Source organism: Anopheles bellator, chromosome 2 (genome assembly GCF_943735745.2).
Source record: "Anopheles bellator chromosome 2, idAnoBellAS_SP24_06.2, whole genome shotgun sequence".
Taxonomy (NCBI): Eukaryota; Metazoa; Arthropoda; class Insecta; order Diptera; family Culicidae; genus Anopheles; species Anopheles bellator.
This window is the reverse complement of record NC_071286.1, coordinates 49932500-49956811: the sequence shown is the minus strand read 5'-3', so window position 1 is coordinate 49956811 and position 24312 is coordinate 49932500. Positions and strand designations below refer to the sequence as shown.

Below are 24312 nucleotides of genomic sequence, written 5' to 3'. Positions count from 1 at the left end.
GAATTTTGTAAGCTGTTATAAAATAAACAGAATCTAATTTAAACTGATAAATTGACCAACATTACAGCCCACATAATTTGGTCCGACAAAAAAAAAAGTTCCAAGAAGAGTAAGAAAGGATTGATGGATTGAAGGCATAAAAAGGTAATGAAAATTTTCGCACATTCAATCGCGCATGGTGTCCAGAGTTATGGGAAATTAAAGGTAAAATTTCATAATAAAGATATAAAAGAATAGCTTGATATGAAATCAAGATCCGATTCGAAACATTCACTATCTGAATAGACGCAGGCCATTTGGTTACGGGGACATGGTGATCAAAGCTCCAGGGCATATGATCACATTCTAAAGCATATTCAACTTAACTATAGCTCCCAACAGCAACATCAAAGGATTCAAACCAAAAACCTACAATTTAGTGCCGTCACGGTAGCATTCTAACGACTACAATTAAAAACGGAAAAGAGATGAGGACTCAAATGTGGGGAGGGCTGCAAGGCCCCACGAGCGAATGACTACCGGCCACGGGGGTATTCCACCGCGTTGGACACAGACGACTCTCCGATAAAACTGATATTCGTTTATCAAATACCTCTTTCGCGTTACAGCTCCCCACACCAGCAAGGGGGCTGGAGGCAGCCGAAGCACCTGCGCAGGACGCTTTGGTCGATACCGTCGCTGCAACGGTGCCGGCTGTCGTTGATGCGTTCGACGATCCCTGCGACTGAACGAGCAGCATGCCGTGGTTGCTGTGATGCTGCAGCAAGGAGGGATCCGTATTGAGTTGCTTCTGCGATTTGGCACGTTGTAATGTTGGTAATGCCGACGCGATCAGTGATGGATCCTCGGCGCTCAGGTATAGCAAGGTACTACTGTTGGTGGCACCGCCGCTCACGCCGGTACCGACAAGGCAGCTGTCATCCATGGTATTGCTTCCTAGAAGCAACGAAGGTGATCCAATGCTTCCACCGACGCTACCGCTACCAACAACCCCTGTGTTGGTAGATGCGGGTCCCGTCCCTAGCGAGGAAACGGTGGTAGCCGCTGAGGAAGGCATATTGTTTATGCTCTTATCCCAAGTGTTTTTGATCATATGGTGCGAGCTGTCGAAGCTGGAAAGCGTGTTACTGCTGTTGCGCTTCTGACTTGCTGACGGCGCATGGTGTGTCAAATTGTGGTTATGAAAAGATGTATACTGTTGCTGCTGCTGTTGTTGCTGCTGTTGCTGCTGTTGCTGCTGTTGTGTGTGCTGTTGCTGTTGCTGATGGTGATGTGTTTGATGGGATTGCGAAGGTGACTGCAGCGACTGCTGTTGCTGCTGCAGCAACAAATGTTGATGATGATGGTGATGTGTGGTAGAAATATTGTGCGATGCATTCTGTTCGTTCTGTTTGCGCGCTTCCGCGTCATCCTTTTCCTGCTCCCGTTGTCGCTTACGCTTTAAGCAAATCACGACCGCGGTTGCAATAAACGCCGCCAGCGGTGTCGCGATGGACAACATGGCAATCATTATGATCTGACCGTTGCTCAAGCCGTCGACGGTACGGCTACCGCCTGCCACTATAGTGTCGCTTCCACGGCGCAGCTGCTGTTGTGAATGGTGATGATCATGCTGGACCAGCGTGTCCGCCGGGCTGCTGCCACTTAAACCGCTGACGGCTCGCTGAACGGCACCGCTGGCTGGTTCCGATTCACACGTTGTGCCACGGAAGCCACCAGCACAAACACATTGAAAGTTGTTCACTCGGTTGATACACGTGCCGCCGTTTCGACAGGGTGACGAACTACATTCATCTACATCGGCACTGCAATCTTTGCCTGCGAACCCAGGGCGACACTGGCATCGGTAGTCGTTGTTGAGATTCGTGCACATTCCTCCGTTGGCGCACGGTTTCGTAAGGCACAGATCAACTCGCTCTTCGCAGTGCGTCCCGATAAACCCCGGAACACACTGACACTTGAACTGGTTATCCGCATCGAGGCACGTGCCTCCGTTCAAGCACGGGTTGCCAACGCATTCGTCCACGTTCTCCTCACACCGATCACCGACGAAACCATCGGGGCAGAGGCACATCAGCGTCCTTCCACCGTCACTTCCACCATCGTTCAACTCAAGCAGAATCGAGACTTGTGCCGTTGTAGAAGCTAGGCCGGCCACGTGGCAGGTGCCTCCGTTTTCGCAGAAATTCGAATGGCACTCACCGGATTTAATCTCACAAGCTGTCCCACTGTAACCAGACGGGCAATCGCATCGAAAACTCGCGGCTACAGCAGCACTCCCCGCACTCGTTGCCGATGCCAGGTCGGACGCGGTATCGATGCATGTTCCATGGTGGCATGGTTTTTCAGCACATGTCACCGTTTCTCGCTCGCAGTGCGGTCCGCCCCAACCGGTCGCACACATACAACGATACTTTCGATCACTCGCGAAACCCACCGATCCACTTTCGTCGTTTGCCGCCGGTAGGCAGGTGGCACCGTGCAGACACGGCTGATCATTGCAGCTCGTCATATTCGACTCGCAATCTGTGCCGGTGAATCCGGGACGGCATTGGCACGTGTAGGAACCTTGACCGGTGTTGAAACAGGTGCCTTCGTTCCGGCACGGCTTGTGATTGGTGCAGAAGTTCAAATCCTGGTTGCAGAACAGGCCGCCCCAACCTTCCTTGCAAAGGCACTCCCAGGGTTTCTTGCACGTTCCGTACACACAACCAGGATAGGGTTCGCACTCATCGCACAGCGGTCCCTTCCATCCGGATTGACATCTGGCATGAGGCAGGCAGCACGGGATTTGCAAAAGAAGAGAGAAAAGAGCCAGAAAAAAGCAAACGCACTATTAGAACATAGAATTCCGAAAACACTAACACCGGGCAGTAAGCAGGGGTTAAATGTGTGAAACTACGCTAGGAGCAACGTATGAAACGAGACATACGCGTGCATCGGCGCTTAAGAGTAACTTAACCCATACATACATGCATTCGTTCGGTTTGCTGCAATGCCCATGAAGACAGCCAGGAGTGCATCGTGCTACGGAGAGAAAGAAACCGTTTCATTAGCTGTATAGTATTTTGAGGATTGACTAATTTACGCTAATTATTTGTCAGTGTCAGTCATAATGGAGAACGTACAACAGATGAACCCAATATTGGGCACAAATAAATTGCCATAATATAATAGATGATTTTATTTGAATGGAAATAGTACTGATTTGTTTACTACAACAAAGCCTTTAGTGCTGAGAGAGAGATTTAACGATATTGCATTGTTTATAATATTTTTCGAAGAAATTTAAAATGATTCAAATAAACAAAAGTTAAGACTTTATATTAATTTGACCGTTATCATTAAACATGTATTACGTTAAATTGGCTAACTGGCCAACCACAACCAGTTTTACCCGCCGTCTACGTGTATAAGTATGTATACAGATTAATAACTTATAACTTACCAAAGGTACAGTATTCACCCTGCCAACCGGACAGGCACACACGCTCACCGTTCGGTGAGCAGGTGTAATGACCAAATTGATCGTCTCGCTTGCGGCACAAATTGGCACAACCTGCACCGTAGTAATTCGGATCGCAGGTCACCCGGAACGCGTACCGTATCATCGTGTGCGATGAATTGTAACTGTCTTCCATCCAGTCCGTCGAAACATCCAGTATCCGTTGAATGGAGAGTCGGGAAATAAGTGTGCCTGACGAATGAGAACATCATAATCAGTACCAAGGAGGAGAGCGTGGGCATTATTTTACATAGTCAGGTTGAGCTAGAGGCACAGGAACATGGTAGCAGGAGAGATTGCCAATTAATAGGATTCTATTAATTTTAAGTGATTTTTCACAAACTGGCGAGAGCTGATGAGTTTAACTTTGTCATTTTTTTAAATGAAATTATCTAGTTATTTAGAAGACGAACACTGGTATTGTGCAGTTCCGCGCGCTGTATGTTGCTCTATTTAGTCACTAAACCAATGCACACTCACCAGGCGATCGGGTTGTGGTTTCGTTTGTGTCGTGCCATGCTTCTATGATGAGCGTGAAATAGCCCTGTGAAAGAAAAGAGTCAGCAAACGCTCAGTAAATGTGAAGGGAAATTGATAAAAAAATTAAAAGACGTACTTAGTACCGTAAACACTGAAGCTAACATGTGTCTAACACGAGAAATGGAGCACAGCCAAAACACGTAGGAAGAGGCTTATTATCGAAGTTATGTTACTTATTTGTTTGCAAATCCATCAAGAACTGCAAAACATACAACATCTTTGTGAATTGCTTATTCCTCCATCCGTTTGACAAGAAATGCCTTTACCAGCCAAATTTTCAATTCGTATGTTCTTTTTTTATTATGTTTTAAAATTTGCGTAAATTGTGAATTAATTGGAGCTCATATTCAAATCGTTGTCAAAATTGCAGTTTAATTCTCGTTTGATATATAGAAATCAAACACGGAGCATATTTCTTTTTCTTGTTTGGTAGCCTATTTACTGTTTGTTGGCTTAACCCTATTTTAAATTCAGGTTGATAAGTTCGGCAAGTTCGGCAGCTTCAGGTTCAAGTAGTGGAAAATTCCATAACTTACGAAAGTTGTCATCGCTAGTAAACGAGGTTCTGTGACAAACATTGCTACAGCTACTTCCAAACTAGGATGAGGTGGCTGGCTGTCTTTCTTTAAAAGTTGGGTGGCTTTTTAAGCAACTTTTAGCAAGCAATCAAGTGTCAGCAATTTAACATGTACGAATCTAGTCTAGTATTGCATTGATTTTGCTTTTCTAGCTTGTTTTTTTTATAATAGAGGTGGGTTTCTTGGAGGTGCATCTGACGCTCGGATTGTTTTGAACAATTCGTTCTAAAATTAGATGCTATGCTATGATTCATTTTCACTTCCAATAAACTAGCTAATACGCTTATATCTTTACATTTTACTTGTATCTTTACATTTTACATTAGGGGGTTATTTAAGTTCCCCCCGTTGATAGAGCAGTCGTTGTCTAATAAATGGCCCTGGGTTTGATTCCCAAAAGGAGCTCATTGTTACAGAAAGCAAGATTAACATTGTCTCTGTCGCACGGTTGTAATTGTCGTATAAGAAAAAGTACAAATTATCACACGGCAGAGCGCCAAAGAAGCAGTAATTTATATTTGAAAAAATGTTTTGAGTAATTATTTACAATAGTAGGTAGTAAACTACGTCTCAGAATTATACGTTCAGATGACGGTAGTTTTAATCGTAATTTACCTATCGCCATCGAATAACTCATTTCATAAGTTTGGTCGAGTTTGGTTTTTTACCAATTGATTTTTTTTAACTTGGATCTTCATAAATGCTTGATTACATAAGAGTACAGAGCACATTAGGATTGCAGTTATTTAACAAGTCTAAGGTATCAAAATGTTTGAAATGAATATGTTTAGAATTAAATTTCTTTTAATTATATGTTCACTATTTCATTCTGGTTTGAACGACAGAACAAAACAGAATCGGTATGTTTCAGCAACTCCAAGCCCGGCCATCCTCAAACTGAATATTTATGCATTTGTTGGGAGCAGCTGTTTGTCCGTTACAAAGCACTCACGAATCATCAGTCGATCAACGCACACTTGTGCAAACCATTGATACGTTTAGACTAAGCCAAGCGAAGGAAAAGACCACAGTACACCAAATCTTGAAGGTGGTCAAATTTTGTAATCGACACTTTATTCATCAGACCTGGCACCATCGGATTACTTTAATTTGTGGACGATGGTGTATGCTTTGACTAAGAGCTCCGAACATGGGTCGATGCGAAATAACGGATCTGTTGGTAAGGCCAAAAAAAGCATACAGAAATCGAATAATTGTCTAAAAAATTAAACCAATAACCTCATACGATGCCAATGATAAATGGTCCAACCATTGAGTTTTGCACCTTAATAAATAGTTTTAAGATGTAGTTTTATTTCGATCCCAAACATACCAACATTTGAGGAGCATAGAATGCGTGCAATGCCGACAGCTGGTAGCAGCAGCAAAAGAAAACCAAGAAAAAAAAAGACAAATAGTATGATAACGGAACAACCGCTTTTTGGTTGAACAAATATTCAACCCTCCTCCGTCAAGCATGAACAGTTGAGAGGAACCAGCAGAAACCCTTGGAGAACATGAATCGTGCGATCAACACTAAACACGCTGTGCATGTCGGAAAGGATTGGAAAGAAAAAGGTAACAAAAACTTTAAAAATATCATCAAAATATCAAAATAACAAAACATCACAGACATCATTCCTTTACGATTTTTGTGTGTAATGTTTGTGACAGGGTACGTTTATGTGGGTAGGTATAAGAATATACTATTTCCATCTGGCTCCTTGATGGCCACATTGAAAATTTAACATGCGCATGATATGGTTTGTTCTCAATTAGATTATGCTGGTACTGTGCCTCCTGCCTGCTGGAAGTCGTCCTGCCATGGAACTATTTAGTTTCTCTCGTTCTTGCTCTTTTGGTTTCTCTTCCCCCGTTTTTCTGTGGTAAGGTCATCTTATATTGTAAAACATCGAAGGATGCTTTATAGAATGAACGGTTGGTCGCGTTGATTGATCACTTAAACCAATAGGCTCATCCTAAATCAACAAAAAAGCTACAATAAAAGCGATTCGTGAATACGCACTCAGGTGCCATCAAAGAATCTTTAAAGAGATGAAAAAAGCCTCCTTGCTCCAAATATCCTAAATGATAATAACAGGAAGAACTCCCAAATCTTTCTACACTGTAGTTTCAAACTTAATGGACAACATTGCGTTTTCTCTTTCTTGCATTCATGTCTAAGGAAGTCTACCTACGAAGCTCACGTTGGGAGCTGGTCGGTCGCATGAAACCGCTCACACACATCATTCATTTATCAATTCATCACTTAACTAGGACACAGCGTCAGTTGAATAGTGTAAGTAAAATTAAATAAAAAAGCATATGAAACGTAAATAAATGATACCTTAAAAAGATTCAGTCTTGTACTCAGTCTAAACAACAACCAAACGAAGTCTTGGATAAGTCCAAGAGAACCATCAACACCGGTTGCGCGACTAAATCACTAACGATGCCCTGTGTCTGCTGGGATAAAAGCATGCAATGCATCTGATCTATTTTAAGAAAGTTTTGGATGAAAATCGGCTATAATAGCACAAAATGCAACACAAAGCGATTTTTTGTTCATGATAACGCTTAATTACATTCAATAAAGTAGAGTTTACCATTGGAATGAAATCAACGAACGAACGTGTCTTTTTTTAATATTCCAGTTTTATACCATCTGTACATCAATAGACCTTAAAATAATATAACGCATGAGAAAGTAGTTTTCAAAGTGGATTCTGCAACACAGTAGAACAGAAAAAAACCTGCAGATGATTGATGATATAATTGGAATTGTTCAACTTAATGAATAGGAGCTTTTCCGTGAGTTTGTGAAAATACATTGAATTAAAAGTTATAATGAACTTTAATTCATATGTCAATTAATAATGAAACAAAAAAAAATGTTGCAAAATTGCACGTAATTTGCTACATGTTGCTACTAACACTAAACACCATTTAATGCATTTAAAATATTTTTTGATATTCTTGAAAAACAGGCAAAGACCGATACCCGCCAGTCTATAGACTATCCGATTCTCGCGCATCCCCGTGCGGTACAGGGGAGACAGCTGTAGACTGACCCTGACCATGCGTCTCGTGTTTCGACCTATCGATTGACAGTGACGCGCGAAAACCTGAATAGCAGATGTTGCCCACAAAGTAAAAAGCAGATTGGTCTTCTGCAGTTGGCTTGTGGTTTGCTGGCGGGTCGTTTTTGGCTCGCTGTTGTTTTTGGAACGGCGTTCTTTTTTGCCTGTCTTTTGGCCCGTCTAAACCCAATTTTTTTTTTAGTGGATGTAGGTTATGATTGTGAGTTTTAAAAGCGTTTATTTATACGCAGGAATACATTTACCAGCCGTCTGACATAGTGTTGCCCATATGCTAGCTTGTTTGGTTAAAGATTATTTCAGTGTTATAACTGTGATACAGATCTATAAAGCTCTATTCATGAAAATGTATCATCCGCAGAAGTCTTCAACAATTTAAGATAAATATTTTGAACAAAACGATCAACAATACCTAAAAACTATGGCATCACAGAGCAATCGCAATCGGTTTATTACAGAGCTTTACCACTTGCAATAATTTATTTGCTTGAGTACGTTGTGAAAAACAACATTAATGGCATTCTTACATGAGGTAAAGTTGACTAATTAATTTTTACTGTAGCCAAAAATCTAGACTTGTCAAAACCTTATCTGGCACCTTATGTGCAGGCATTTTATTCATGTTGATACCAAAAATATTATATAATTATGATATTGATAAACTATGTTAACCCAATAACTTAGAATGCGGCTCTGATTAGCATAAAAGGCTACTTACCGGCCATCCAAACTCGAAAGGAAACCGTAATGGGTTGTCGAATCCGTTAGCCGTGCCGGTGATTGCTGAGAAATTGAGGGACGTTCCCTCGAGAACAGGGGTAATAACATCACCGAAGGTGCATGGTGAGGTCGTATCGATGGTCGCTTGGTAGTGTTTTAGGCAAGCCCGAAACCGTGTTTTGCATGTACCGATGCACCGCCCAAACGCATCCGCTTTCCCGGAACAGCACTTTTCATTGTGGTCGATGCTCTTCTCATTCTGAAAGTAGCGCAACTCCAGCTCGAATAGCCCCGAACCAGCAACCTGTGCGTAAAAAGGAGATACAGAGAGAAAAGTAAATGTAATGCATTAACAGTCGACGTGGCACATCGGAAAAAGAACAACTTCCGCATATTTCGTTCGCACAGTGGTTATATCGTTAGTCAGTTGATAGTTCAGCCAAACAACGCAGCGCCTCACTGAATTTACCACCAATGCTATGCTATGCTCGGCAACGCCATGGCAACTCGTCAAGTAAATGCAACGCTTTCAGGAGAAACATATAATGGCAATAATAGGTACGGTAAATGGGAATCAATCAGCCCAGTAAGATAAGTAGCGGTTGCGTTTAAGGTACTTTCAAATTGAAACATGAATCTAAATCCGTGCCAGCGATCATACGTGCGTGCAATTCATCCAACGACAATCTTCATTACAAAGCAAGCAAAGGATCGACCACAAAATATTGTTTTTGCAGTGATGTATTCATGTTGTCTGATATATTTACCGGTGATTAGTGCGTAGGCCTACCCTATGAACAGTTATCAGCTATGGAATTTCAACAATTTCAACAAATATTTCACCATGTAACACTTCTGACACCATAATAGATAGTATTAGAACGGAAAATATCGAATATTTGATTTCTGAAAGTTGTGTCTAGGGTGAACGAGAAGTTAATTTATCGCAAAAGCAAAGATAATCTAACATAGGAAAAAGATGTTAATAGTAGCTTCAAAATGATAGAAACAAAAATTTCCACAAAAATCGAATATTTATACCTAGTCGTAAGCAGCCATACATATTTCTAACACTCGTAGCACAGCCCATTGACAGATGACGCACTAAGCTTGAACAGAAATTCGGCAGAAACCCGAGATTTTTTTTCTACTAATATATTAATATCTAACGAATGCATTACAAATCCCGCAAAGAAGACCTCATTTACTACCCATAACTCACGTAACTTCAATTGTTCTAAGATTATTGTATTATTAGCACAGATCTTCGTCGGTTGATTTTCAGATTTTTTTTTTTTTTTAATTCTCAAAATTGGATCTTTATTATACAGAGATGTTTGATTACATAAGAGTACAGAGATATTCCACAATGGGATTGCAGCTATTTAATAATTTTAAAGTATCAAAATGATTGAAATGAAAATATTTCGATTAAAATCTATTTAGATTACATGTTATGCCATGTGGCATTGAGTCATGTTGATTTTCAGATGATCGATGATCGCTCTTAGAAAATCGCTCATCATTAACAGAGCAAAGAGTCTGGCAACATTGTCAAACCAAGTGAACCGATACTTTGTTTCAGGCTAAAATTCACGCTTTCGTTCGATGTTCTTCGTAAGTCATGTAACAAAGTGGTTGTAGTTCATTCAGATCATGTTTTAGAATAATTGTGTTTTAGAATACATTTGTGGCTTACTGCACAACCAAACATGACTACTTTAATGAAAGTATCGTCCGTCCGTTAGCTACTACTTTCTCCCATCTTTTAGGCAATTCCCGAATCTTTGGAAGTGAACCATTTTTCAATACTTTCATAAGAAGTGAACGTAACAGTTCCAATATTTTTTAGATAGGTTTTAACCGGTTAGCGATGTGTGGTCGAGCGTTGTCATGTACAATCACGATATGTTCAGATGCTTAAAAAAGTTGTTGATCACAATATAACAAAAAAAAACTACACTGTGTTAGATGCGTAATAGCAGTAGCAGCCAAACACATACTTCATAAAAGAAAATAGTGAGTAATGCAATCTATCGTAAACACGACATGAATAATTTCAAAGTCCTATAAGTTCAAAGTCCTATTTTCATAAATTAAAATTCAAATACAATAAATGTTGTTTAAGAATGTTCTGCTTTACCTTCTTGATGTTTATGCAGTTTAACAATGTTTCCAGATTCTTTATTCTGTTTATAGCATATGATATTCTAAGAGTTTCTAAGATTTTCGATGTCATCGAACTATACTATTCTATCTAAAAAGTATTTTGGTTTTTTGTCACTAAGAAAGCTAAAAAAAGATATACAAACCCACAAACATTGATTATGTTTGAAGTTCTGTTACAGCCCAAGAAGTTTAAATTGGACTAGAGTTACTTACAAACAATCAGAACAATCGATCATGTGAGTGTAAAAATTCAAAAATATGTCTACAAAACTGCTCATTATTTTGAAACTAATAAAATTAAAAACAAAACAAATAATTCTTGATTGATAGAGCTTCCATGAGCAACACACTGTTTCATTTTAAGAAAAGCGATAAGGACAAAAACATGCTGGACGATGAAAACCAGAGAGAAAATGGATAATTAATTCAATTGAAGGGACCAAAAAGGATATAATGATGAGGCAAATTATTAAAACAACCCTTTCACTCAAGTGTTGCTCAAACAAAAAAAATGCTGTTAAATTGCTTTTTAGAAATATTTCCTAAATTGATTTTTAGAAATATTTCCAATTAAAATATTTTCTCGAACAGCTCAAAACTAAAAAAATGATCGATTTGAAATTAGATAAAATTTGAGAAATATTAATTTATATTTAAAAATACGTGAAATGTGTCCATTGCGTAAAGATCAGAGAGTATTGAGCAGAATATTTATTTATTTTATGTATTGAATGTAGAATGCAATGCATTCGCAGAAAAATGATTTCTTTTTCTATTCACCATAGACATACGCTACACCAGTTCCGAATGTTTCGTAAGATTGATGGCCAGCTGGTGCAAAAAAGTACCACAGTAAAAAATCATTACCTTGAAAAAGTGTAAAAAGATCCAACTACCGACAGCAGCGGCATACACATCCGGCATAAAACAAACATCCGGAAAAGGAGGGCGGCGGTAAAAAACAGGAAGAAGGACATCGAATTGAGGAAACATAATAAAAAGAAATAGAAGACCACATATGCAACATTTGGCCACATGGGTACACTAGGATCGGAGGCTACTAAAGGCCATTGGCCTTTAAAATTTTAGTCTTTAAAATAAGATATTTAATACAATAAAGACGAAATTTTTTACTCTGTAGTTGAAAGGAACCTTCTCCTTAGCATTTTATATCTATGTTAGCTGCTGCTATGCTTTTCCTTTACTATGTGTATAATACACGAGTTATGCTGAGTAAACTATGCAATGTTCAAGTTCCATCAATTCAACTAGAATTAAATTACTTTCAACCAGATAGATTCCAATACCGTTATGAAAACGTCGTAAACAACTTGTATATAAGAAAACAAAAACGTTAATTCATATTCAAATATTTACATTCAAAAGTAACAAAAACACCATTTTGAACAGTCATCTCTTTTATTATATTAAACTGAAATTCGTGATGTGATGTTTTTTATCATGCACGGTGCAAAATCATACCGAAAAAACTGTAACAATTTCTGTTGTTGAGGTTATTGACAATTGGGCAGGTGAATGAATGAATTACGTTGTTCATCTAAAAGTTATATCGAAACTTTAGCATTTTACAATCGTGTTAAAATAACAGTTATTCTTTTCATTGATCATAATTATTATCATCAGCCTCTTAAATCACGCCATGATTACGGGTCCACGCTCTGACTCTGAGCTTGATTGAACACATGAATGAATTGAGGCACAGTGAAGAAATTTGCTAGTAACCTATTCAATTTGTTTTCTTTTAAGTATGTGATGCATATGCAAGCTTCAGAAAATCTCAGTCTGTAGATGAACGAGAACAAGACCAAATGCATGATGGCACCACCGACAGTCCTACCAACAGCAGCAACGAGCATACACTGCTGGTCAATAAAATAGTTAACAGTATTTAAATTGCATTTTTTGATCATTTTTCAAAATCTTTAGCATTTACAGGTATACGATAGGTATACACAAGATAGAAGTACTAAAAATGAGATAAAGATAATCTAAAAGAAAAGAGAAATTTTGGGAATTCGCTTATTACAATAGAAAGCAGTAAAAAATATCTGGCCTATGAAATAGGTAAATCTGTGTATAGGGCAAACTTTAATGAATTTACGCTGTTTACACTTTTGCCAATGTCAAAAGTCAATATTTTATTTCAAAATTAGTCAGTACCCCGTGTATCCGCCGTTGTTTTGGAGCACTTTTTGCACTCTTCTTGGCAGCGAATCGTTCAAATCCTGACAAGTTTTTACTGGAATGGAATACCATTCCCACTATACTTTTTGCATCAATTCATCTTTGTTTGAAAAATATTCTCCAGCTAACTCTCATAGCCACGATTTGTGTAATGGACTTCGTTCAACTTTACAATTCGTAGTACGATTTCTACTTTGCTATTGGGAGGATTTTTACTTCTATTTCTTCATACCAATAGAGAACATATAGATTGATGAAAATTGAGAATACTCGTTGCGATCCAGCAGGCGAAACGGAATATTACTGTAGGGTCTGCTGTTAGAAAAGCATCGAATGCCGTCACAACTTATTCGAACTATGTCGAACTAAGTCATATCGGTCGGTATATACACAAAAGGTAAATTGTTCACGAAGACGCCACTTGCTGATGCGCATGTGACGGAATCTGCCAGTCACGCATTCAACTTCCATTCACCAACCTCCAGGAGTCCCTCATTTACATAGACGATCAAACAGCATCATCAGTGAGTTACTAATCCATGCCATCCAATTATACTATAGATTACGTACAATGTAAAAGTACATAGTGTACATTTCAAGTACAAGAAAAATTTAATTATTTAAAAATCAATAGAAGCGTTAAAACTATTTCAATATCCATGGCAGGGATTCGAATTTCAGCATCCGTCACAAGATTAACGATCAAGATGCTTTTGTTGAAACTTACTCATCGCCCATCACGGACACTGGAGGATGTAGATGCATCCCGCGATTAGTGTTGTAAAAATCACACACCCCTGGAGAGGCGGATATATAATGCTTAGGTAAACAAGTTGTCTGATGAGTTAAGATTCACCATGATCAACTTGCTTGCTTCGTCAGAAAGGAAGAAGAATTGGAAAAGATTGCTTCTTCAGTAGCTAAAAGGTGCCCGCGTTTCATCCCTCCAGCCCTGGGATCTTTGTTCAGCATTTTAATCACCTCTCTCACTAGAAGTGTAAATACACCAAATGGGATAAAAACACGAACAACAATAATATCATCACAGCGGGACGGAAAAGGCCGAAACAAGAATACAAAAAATTACAACTAACAGTTGATTCTCTTCGACTTCCTCTGAGCGATTCGCCTCCTGCGTAGCTCAGAACTACGAAAACCCACCCACGAATCGATCATCTCTTTCGTTTCACTTACCATTGCTCCCTCTTACCACGTTTCCAGGATGGCGTTGATTTTAGTTTGATGAATTTACCGATCAAATTTACCGGTTCAACGTAGGTTAGTTAACAAATCTCTTCATTGAAATGGTACGTAGACGGCGTCGCTGGAGCTTGGTGCGAGCTGCGGTGCGCAATGATGGGAATTCCATGAATAGCCCCGTCCAACCAAAAGCATCACACCTTCCACGCTCCTTACCCGTCATCCTCCCTCTCTTCCACACACACACATCCACTCACAGAGCAACCTCAGGGCCATGTGCGCGGAAGAGACCGCGACGAGACCCTTGCTTCAGTGTTTTCATTTTATTTTGAATACAATTTTGTACGCTTGTTTCACGCTTTTTGCTGTGGCAAAGGCAGCGTGAACAACGACCAGAGTCAAAGTGGCCAGCAGAACTTTTCACATGTCCAGTCCTCCCGCGAATCGGGCCGACGGCGAACCACCTCAGAGGAAATGCCGAGGTCTGTACATTCTCTCCTGACGCGCTGCTCCATTCCTATTTGATGCGGCTGATCATAGGCCGATGGGGGCCTCACCAACACAAACACTGGATTGTGATTGATCTTTTGTTTGATTATGTTCTTCTTCATCACGCACTGCCTACCGGTTGACCAGATGACCACCGTCAGGAGAAAGAAAGGGGGGCAGGAAGATACCATCTCTTTCAATACAATCAATTTCGACGATCGTAATCGCCATCAACGATTAACAGAGGGTCTCTTCGCACACGTTTGATCTAAAAGAAGCAAAGCAAACCATCTTAATAGAAATCTCGTTCGATCCCTCCGATCCAACTCAATCAACCGTAAGAAAAAAATTATCAAAGAATATTTCAACAAAGAAAACTAAAAACAAATGCAATTGCCATATGTATTGCACTTTATCGACAAACAAACGATGCTTAACCCGATGGATATCATTCCTGTATGTCGTCGACGAAGAATTGAATAACCAATAACTATTTTGCGAATTTTAATTTGCTTTTTAAATTGAAAGGACCCCGACTAATGTTTGCGTCAGCGTAAGTGAACATTGCATCTCCGCATAAGCACCACATAGAGCACCGTATCGCAATCGGTGGAGATGCTGCAAAGAATGTTTATCTGTCAAGATGTCAAAATCACAGGTAAGACTTTCGTTTCAAAAGAGAACCCAGTGTTTTTTCCAAAAATACGGACCAGACCTATTGAACCAGGGCGTTCACCTTGAGAAAATGATCTACGTCGAGGGCAAAAACAGTAGCAACACCTGAAAATGTAGGAACAATTCAGGATATCGTATTGGAAAATCGCCGAGTGGCTGAAAGAGATTTAATAAAAGTCCTAGGCATCTCGTTGGGCAGTGTAAGCAATATGTTGACTGAAATATTGAGTTTCGGAAATCTGGGTGCACAATGGGTGCCGGATTCGCTAACAATGGAATAAAACCACATTCGAATGCAACTTTCTCGGAAACATTTAGAGCATGTTCGAAAGGATAAAATGGATTTTGAGCGTCGGCTCATCACTATGGACGAGACTTAGCTATATCACCATGATCATGAGTAAAAACAAGAGACTAAAGAGTGCTGTGAACCTAATACTTCGGCTCCGAAATTAGTTCGTCGCCAGAAATTAGCCTACAAAGTGTAAGCATCAGTTTTAGGGGATGCGAAAAAAATTTGAGTTACGGATTGCTTGCAAAATGGTGAAACAATAAATTGCGATTATCATTGTAACCGTAAGACCAACTGAAGTAGAAAATTCGTGAAAAAGGACCCGGTTTGCAGAAGAAAAAAATCCATTTTCTTCAGGACAATGCACCGTGTCATAAGAGCACTTTGCCAATGGACCTCAATCTGGTTTCAGACTTCAAACTTTCCGAAAAATCATGCGTGGAAAGCGTTTTTCATTAAAAGATGAGGTCATAACAGCTGTGGAAGCGTATTTTGCAGCCGTTCCAGATGCTCAGTTCAGGGATGGATGTCTAAAATTGGAATCTCGTTGGAACAAGCGTATGATTGAATGGAGACCATTTTGAATAGCAAAGTGTATTGTAAACCATTGAATTGTTTTTTTTCTCACCGAAACTCAAAACGTATTGAACAAACTAGCAGATAACGATACACATAACATAAGCGCGCATAAATTTGTAATCTGTCATTCGATTTGCGTGAAATTGGATGCATTTGAAAGTGGAAGAACCTACGTTACTGAGTAATAGATATGGCTGTATTTTACATTTTTTAAATATAGAATGCAGCATAACTTAAAAGATATACTCTGTAGACGATGTCAAATATCAGAAGTCAATACCCAAATACCAGAATGTCCGCTGTATTTCAGGAATCATTTAGGTGCAAGTAAGAGTTCTATCTGGCTAAAAACTGAATCGGTCTATCCTGTTTCGTTTTCCTAATTCTTACACTGTTTTCTAGTTTCATTTTCTTTATTCTTATTACTTTTGTAACTATTCCAGCGGCGGCTCGTTATCGTCCTAGGAAGAGTCGGAAGAGAACCCCCTTTTTTGTTTAATTGGTTAGTAACTGGCCATGGATGACATTAAACGTCCATCGACGGAAATTCCATCGTCACCTTTCTCTGTACTGGTAATAGTATTCACACACCTCCTGCTACAACGTGCCATCTGCGCTATTATTTACCATTTCACTCATTCACACGCACCCACCCACCCCCGCAGGCGATTTTGCGTTTCATCCGCCTCTTTCGTCGTTCTCCTGTTCCTCCCATTCTTGCTCAATGCCGCCGTCCTTCCAAATTGTTTTAACGCTTTTTTCGTCCCTCGAAACTTGTCCATGATGCGCTTATTCGCTCATTTTCTCTCCAGGTTCTTTTATATATTTTAATAATAAAATCATTCCCTCCCTTTCCCGTTGCGCTGGGTTGTGGTATCACCGTCCCGCTTGCCAGCGATGCGTTCCGTTGTGGAGCTGTTATTCTCGCGTTGCTTCTTCTCAGTGCTTCGGTTTCCTGGTTTGATCGTTCGTTCGTTCATGCCGTTCAGTAGGTCTCTTCTTTGGCCGTATATATTCGAACCGTGGGAAAAACTCATCCACTTCGTCTACGCTATCCGATTCCACGCCGGCCGAAGAGCCAACACACAAACTCACACAGCAATAAATCCCCCGGCCCGCCCGTGCTATCTTCTTATTTGCGTTTCCTTTCCGCCATACACATAACAGAATCAACCGGCCTCTCTGTCTCTCCTTCCTGAACTCACTCTCTGCCTCTCTCACATATTTTTCTTCGCTCACTCACATTCGCCTCGCTTCTTCATTGCAACTCCCGTTTGACATCCCTTTCTACCTTCGCACGCAAGCCAAGCTCGTGTTTTGCACACACATTCAAACAAAAGTTGCCATTCTACCTGTTGGGGCTTCCACATCGTTGCTGAGCAACATTTATTCGAGGCTATAAGTAATGAAAAAAACGCGATCGATCCCCATTGCAACACATGTCGTCTACACTTTTCTCCTCTACTCTGCTTTTTCTGTAGTCAGTGCAGTTGTGCCTTTCAGTGTTTTCTTAATTTGCGAATGTGTATATGTGTGTGTTTGATACAGTTTAACTGACTTGCTGTAATTGCTCCTTTAAGCTTATTGTACTGAAGGGCTTTACGGAGTATCGGAATTATTCTGTGTGCCCTGGGGATCTGCTGCACTGTAACGCACTTCCGCGGCTATGCAAATCCGCTGAAATGCTGAGCAATCAATTAATAAGACAACAAAACCGTCGACGTTCCGAAATGTAGACGAAGCAACAACAACCCATGACTCACAGGGCTCTAACTTCTGACAATAAAATACAGCCTACTGACCTTTGAAAAAACATTAACTATTTTGCAGTACAAGTTTGTTGTGGAGCTGGAGGGGCTCGACAAATGTCAAAAATTGCTGCATTTAGTCAACAAACGCCAAGCTTCTGGTTTTCTTTTACAGCACAAGTCCCAGCAATCGCAGACCCTGTGAGGACAACGCTGCACCGGCAAAAGGATCATATGCACCGAGAAGAACCCGGCTTGCTCATTAACTAGGCACAAACCAGAGCGTTCCTTACATGTAAAATACATTCTAAACGTGGCGACAACCGGTGCGAAGCTGTAAATACGAAACACAATCATTTGCCCTCGTTCTTTCCCTCCAAGGTACGACCACACAGAGGGAGCGAGAGAGTGCGAAAAGACAAACATAATCGCAATCACACAACATCGGTTAATTAAAAGTTAAAAAACGTCCAACCATCAGGCTAAATAGCAAGCGGCGAACGTATGCACAGTTGGGCTCAATCCTGGCGGATGCAGCTCGTGCAGCACACATTCACACGCGCACATATTTCGCTAAGGAGCCAAGGGTGAAATCAAATTGAATCGGCCTGACATGTGTGCGTGTGCGTGTCTGACTTTCGAAAATGTACAGGAAGGTACGGAACGCGCGCGCTCTCTCGGTGCACAGAAGGAAAAAAGGAATAAAGCAAAAACCGAATTGCGGACGAGGGAAAGAAAAATAAAATGAAAAGCATTTGGTTAAACAAAAAACACGTTACCAGCGAATGTGCCTACACGCACACTCTGAACCTGCCGGTGTTGGGCCCTAACCACGCGCGAAGGGTACGCACGCACACTAACGCACCAGAGGCCAGGTGGCTTCGTCGGCCGCAAATGGGAACGCAGCACTTTACGGAAGAATGCTTGGAATAATAAAAAACAAAGTGAAACCTCGATGATGGACCGAAATAAAGGTTGCATACAAATATTTTGGTGTGTTTTGGATGTATATCGAAAATAACCAGAAACTGTTCGCAACTTATTCAAGATCTGTTGCACACCGGTCTTTCCTTCCAGGGGCAAACGCGTTGTTCAATAAATAATAAACTTCAACCCATGCGAGAGAGAGAGTGCAACTTACCTTTAGCAACAGAAAGTTCGACGACAGGTATACGCAGGCTAAGAGATGAATCCAAATCATGTCTGATGTGAATTCAACGGCAACAATCTCGAATTGAAAATAAGCTCCTAGAAGATAGTCGAATCAAGGCGAAATAGTGTCAGCCGGTCCGCCGGATATTGCCTCTTCGTTAACGCCGCTTCATGGGACCCTTTCGCACGTGCACGTTTAGCGGTCTTTCTTCCAAGTCTTGAGATCCAGGCAAGGGGTTGAGCGGGTACTCCGAAAAATGCCCTCCTCGCTTTTCTTCCGCACCGTCGCACTCCAACACGCCAATCGACGAAAGATTATTTGTGTCGTTTGCTTTGACGCTTCTTCGCAGTTTCCTACACTACCACATTTGCGCACCTCCATACGCCACAAATACCGAAATGAATGTAAAAAATGAGCACGTTTTTCTGCGGCAGCACTTGCTTTTTTTTCCTTTCCACTTTTCCTATGGTTGAGCGCTTCTGCCACGCATCATTTCGGCCGTTTTCTTTCGCCTTCGCCTCCCGTTTTCGGTGAAACACACAATAATACAATGGGCTGCTAAGTTTCACCGCAATTTCTCACAAAAATTTCATGATTTGGCTGCAGCAGGAAAGATGAAGAAGCCGCGAGGGCCGTAATGCAGCGAAGAGCGGGTGTGCGCCCGCGACTCAAGATGCGTGGTAAGGGTTATCCTGTTGGGTGCAGCTAAACACGGATAGAACCATGTGATCGCGAGGGAGGTAGCACCGCGGAGCACCGTTTACAGCAATTATCACGTGAACGCATATATGAAAGCACGAGAAAGAGGCACCGCGATCTTCCACTCACTCGCCGCACGAGATCACAAGCAGCGTCACACAAACAGTGACACAAACACAAGGCACAAACTTTTTATCCGTCGAGATGCATCTCGTTAGCAGAAACGCGAGGGGTCGTTGCCGAAAGTGCGTTCCTCGTTGGTGTGTGTTTGTGTGCAAGCGAGCTCTTTACCTGGACGGCGCAGACAACAACTACCATCATTCCGGAGCAATGGATTCGGCGCTGGATAATTACGGCTGGGAACGAGTACGCCAAGTGTGGACTACTACCCGCGTGCATGGAAACCCTCGCTTGGATGCAAGGAATGCAACGTGCACTTTGCCGTCGAAGCGTACGACCTTTCACACAAGCACACTGGTGCCGCGAGCGACGCGAATTTCCTTGCGATCATGAGCCGGTGCACGAGTTGTTTTTGGCCGCACAAATTCCGGTGCACATCATATTCACTAATCCGGATTCGATCGTTGCTTCCACGCCTTTAGGTCACTTTTCGATCACCACGTTGGTAGCAGAAGCGCGTATATTTCCACATCCGCGACGACGGTTGGCGGGTTTCGATGGTGACGGAAGGACAAATTTACTTCACCAACAACCCACCGCAGCTTTTGTCGGACGGCCGCGATGGATGGAAACTTTTAAATTGCGGGGGCTAAAACAGCGACCACCCTAGCACCACTCTAGTTTTCAGCTCGGACGTTGTTTTTATCATTGTAGCGAGTTTTAACCCGTTTTCAAAGTCTCTGGAGTAACACAACACATTTTTTATCATCTCAGAGATTTTGAGCCTTCTTTCATCTCTTAAACTTGTTCTTCTTTTTCTTTCAGTTTCTTTCTCTCTCGCTTCGCGTTCGGGATTTTCGTAGGTTGAATCGGGTCTTCTCGGGATTTTTGAGAAGACGGCAAAAGTTGGAAAATTACTGAAATTTCCGGCTCTGAGGCTTTGTATGATCCCTGAAAATACTGACACACACACCTTGCTGGGGATGTCGCGTTTTTTGAAAAGTTGGAAATAACTCTTTACTTTCGACCGCCCGAAGATCTGACGCTGCGTTCCCGCTCCCTGTGTTTGCCTTCCCGGCCTCTTCTCTCTCGTTTCTCTCTTATTTCTCTGCGCTCTCTCGGTTTTTCGATCCGAAGCGTGAAGTTTAAGCGTTTTTAGCGTTTTCGAACCCGCTGTCTCGCTTTCTCGGCGATTTTCGAACTTGACTTTGGATTTTTCGAACCTGAAGTGGTGAATGTGACGAATTTGGATTGGATTGGAAGGTATTTTTATTACTCAAAGTATTTTTATTACTCTGAAGTTTACTCAAGGAAAGAACTTTTTGCAACATTTCGCGTAACGATGACAAGCTTTCTTGCTACAAAATCATCCGAGTAAAATCAAAATTAGAACTCATGTAACGTTCAAGTGAGGTCGAAGATCGAAAGAATTGTGAATAAAATAAATGACCTTTTCGTTGGCGAAAACCAGCAATGCCATTTTTGCATTTTGGGTACGCGTATATTTATTTTTTACCTTTAGCCATGGAACAATTCCCACGTACACCATTGTAAGAAAATCAAACTATCTTCCGACAACATCCCTTGTAGTATGAAATAGTAAATAGTATGCCGAAGCTACGTGACCAAATGTTCACCTACTCTTCTAAAATGCTAAATGCGCTAAAAAATCTATAGTTTGCTGGATTGGCTAGGCACATGGGTATAAAAGATAGGAAGCACGCAGGTTCAACGTCGCCGTGCAAAAGGCCGATAATAACACCACATTAACGCCCATTGCCCAAACCAGATCTCCTCTGTTTGTCTAAACAACAAGTCCTGGAACAGACAGTGCCGAAGACAACCCGATTTTATTGCAAATTAAACACTCCATGGAATGCTCCACCAATGCCCAACACAAAAAATCCTGATCCTGATACGAATTGGACACACACGCACATCATTGAATAAACCATCCAACAACCAAGGAAAACGCCCCAAACTACGTCAAACTTTTACTCAATAGTACACCACATAACCACCGAAAACATATACCGAAAGCCGAAAGCCAAATACAACATAAACAAACGAATTTAAATAGCCTTATCCAAAGACACAGATAACATAAGAACCAGCAAACAATGTCTTCAAGTATAACATAAGTATAATATCAACATAAGTAATAATAATATAACATCAACATAAGTATAATATCGAAGGACATGAAAAAAAGGATTAAAGACGCTTCGAACTCAAAATCATCCTAACGATAATAACAACGTACCAACCGGTCTAAATTGAAATTTAAGCACAAACTACAAGTTCGAATTGTATGAATTTCAAATGGTAAATCAATTGTGTTATGCCACCTCGTTTAGTTTTCATTATTATATTTATTCAACTGCATATATTTTGCAACGATACAAATACAACATAAGTGTATATAGAGCGAGCGTCTGGCTAAGTTTACTTGTAACTTTGAAGGGCGAAATTTCGAATGCGATAGCAAGCATGTGTTTCATTCTTATGAGTTGTGTTTCAAGTGATTAAGGAGTCGTGAGCACAAAATGCACTGCACATACGTAATCGACCAGTGCTAACGATCTTAATTTCATCTGATTGATTGATCTAAACATGTGACTGACATGCTCATTAGTTGTGACTTATCAATTTGGTCTAACTAGCAAGGACTGTTTTAGCGAATATAGCTTACTAGCTTCCATAACTACTATTATTAAACTAAACATTATCATAGTAACACTCAAACATAAGCCGATATACATTTTCATCGTTGGCGTTTATCGACTAATACACTCGACCGTTTTGTATTGCAACAGAACTGCAAATCATATCGTGAAGTTACTGTATACTGTATTTTACCTCTTATAGATCGCATGACGTTCCATTTATGATGAAATTACTATTTAATTATTCGACCACTTGCTTTGTGTGTAAATTTCTTGCTTTCTGTCATCGAACTTTAAGGAGTTAATTATAATCGGAGAGAAACATGCAAGGTGTTATATGTGATTTTGTGTGTAGAGTTGTGAGAAAAACTGTATCCGGTGTCCGCTTCTTCGATAGGTCCAATCTAGGTCCAGCTGGTGAACTTATTACATTACGATTCTTTGATTTATCCAACGGAAGGGCGTTGTTATAACTTCTTTTTGTGTATTATTTCTAATTTGTCGTTTGCCATTTTCTGCGCTTTCTAGGAAAAGTAAAAGATTCTAGCAAAAGTTAAAGTGCGTAGAACCTTGTTTGCACCAACTTAAAGTTTTTCACTCAAGTTGAGGTGAGGTCTTTCGCATAAGAACCAACGAACCGGTTCAGCGACACGCGACACGGATGTTGTACGCACGGCCAAAGTTCAATAAATTGTACCCTTCTGTAAATACTAAAGTAGGAGGCTTCATACTAAACAAAACTGTAAGAACAACTTTACGGTTGTTTCTTAGTGTGTAAGTAAGACTGGTTCATTTTCAGCTCGTGTTTTGAATAGCTTCCCTATCGAAACGGAAACGTAAACGTAAGTACTTTATAAGGTGGACCAGTAACTTCCAATTCTTGGCATTGTTTTGCTATTATTCTATAGTTTATTCAAACCTCACGAATCGAAAACGTTTGATTTGAAAAAAGTCAAAAGCTTCATTTCACAACGTTTCGGCGATTAGCGACGCTTACCTTTCGCAGATCTGTTACAACCTTTCTGTAGGTTTGTGAGGTTCACACGTTGAGTCGCTAATCGCCGGTGTGCTAGAAACGCAGTCGTCTGCATGCTCGATATCCACAGGAACATAATGCGGGTCGATAGTGCTGGATTGCGTTCGCGTTCACTCTGCTAGCCTCTGCCGCTAGTGAAACACAGCGGTTTGACCGCCGCCGCAGCGCATACCAGAATTCGATCGCTTTTCCAGGTCAATATCGACGCCCCAACATTTTCTTCGGCCAAACGCTTTTCATTGCCAACGGCCTGGGAAGGCGGAAGGCTCGATCCAACTATTCGTTCTTTTCCACAATATTACCGAAACACTGCACATTCGTTCCGTCCGTGAAAAACAGGACGCGGCGTTTTGTAACATTTGTATGTCCCTGTCGGATTCGAGCAGACCATGGGATCACAATGGGTAACAACCTCTTAAAAAGATAAATCTCTTTCCAAATCTCGTGTAATGCTGAAATGTTTTTCGATTTTGACATATTGAACGGTTGAGCGGAAGAGAAGAAGCAGAAGAAAGAAGAAGAAAAACGGGCTGTCACATTATTTGCCCAGTGAAAATTGTATGAATAATGAATCGAATATGAATGGTATGAATGGTATTAATGATTTTTTCCAACTCAGAAATCGGAAAAAAAACTCAGAACTCAGAAAATCGGAGAATTAGTATGACAATCGGAGAATTAGTATGACAATCGGAGAATTAGTATGAAAAACAGAGAATTAGTATGAAAAACAGAGAATTAGTATGAAAATCGGAGAATTAGTATGAAAATCGGAGAATTAGTATGAAAAACAGAGAATTAGTATGAAAAACAGAGAATTAGTATGAAAATCGGAGAATT

At 40.7% G+C, this 24312-nt stretch overlaps 1 protein-coding gene across 1 annotated transcript; it reads right to left on the bottom strand.

The window, feature by feature from the left end:
* Positions 1 to 426: 426 nt before the first annotated feature.
* On the bottom strand, positions 427 to 18999 carry LOC131206897 (neurogenic locus protein delta-like). The gene is made up of 6 exons (XM_058199487.1): positions 18940 to 18999; positions 8440 to 8745; positions 3986 to 4049; positions 3449 to 3697; positions 2973 to 3027; positions 427 to 2765 (listed from the first exon to the last, which is right to left on the bottom strand). Exons 1-6 carry the CDS (start codon positions 18997 to 18999, stop codon positions 476 to 478), a joined length of 3024 nt encoding a protein of 1007 aa, XP_058055470.1. The 3' UTR covers positions 427 to 475.
* Positions 19000 to 24312: the final 5313 nt, after the last annotated feature.

What these genes read in the sequence shown, in the direction of transcription:
- LOC131206897 (XM_058199487.1), bottom strand. Translation starts at nt 18,999, where the DNA reads ATGATTTGGATTCATCTCTTAGCCTGCGTATACCTGTCGTCGAACTTT. An exon ending in CGAACTTTCTGTTGCTAAAG is followed by an intron (nt 8,746 to 18,939) that starts GTAAGTTGCACT and finishes TTTTACGCACAG; the next exon opens with GTTGCTGGTTCGGGGCTATT. An exon ending in CTTTCGAGTTTGGATGGCCG is followed by an intron (nt 4,050 to 8,439) that starts GTAAGTAGCCTT and finishes TTTCTTTCACAG; the next exon opens with GGCTATTTCACGCTCATCAT.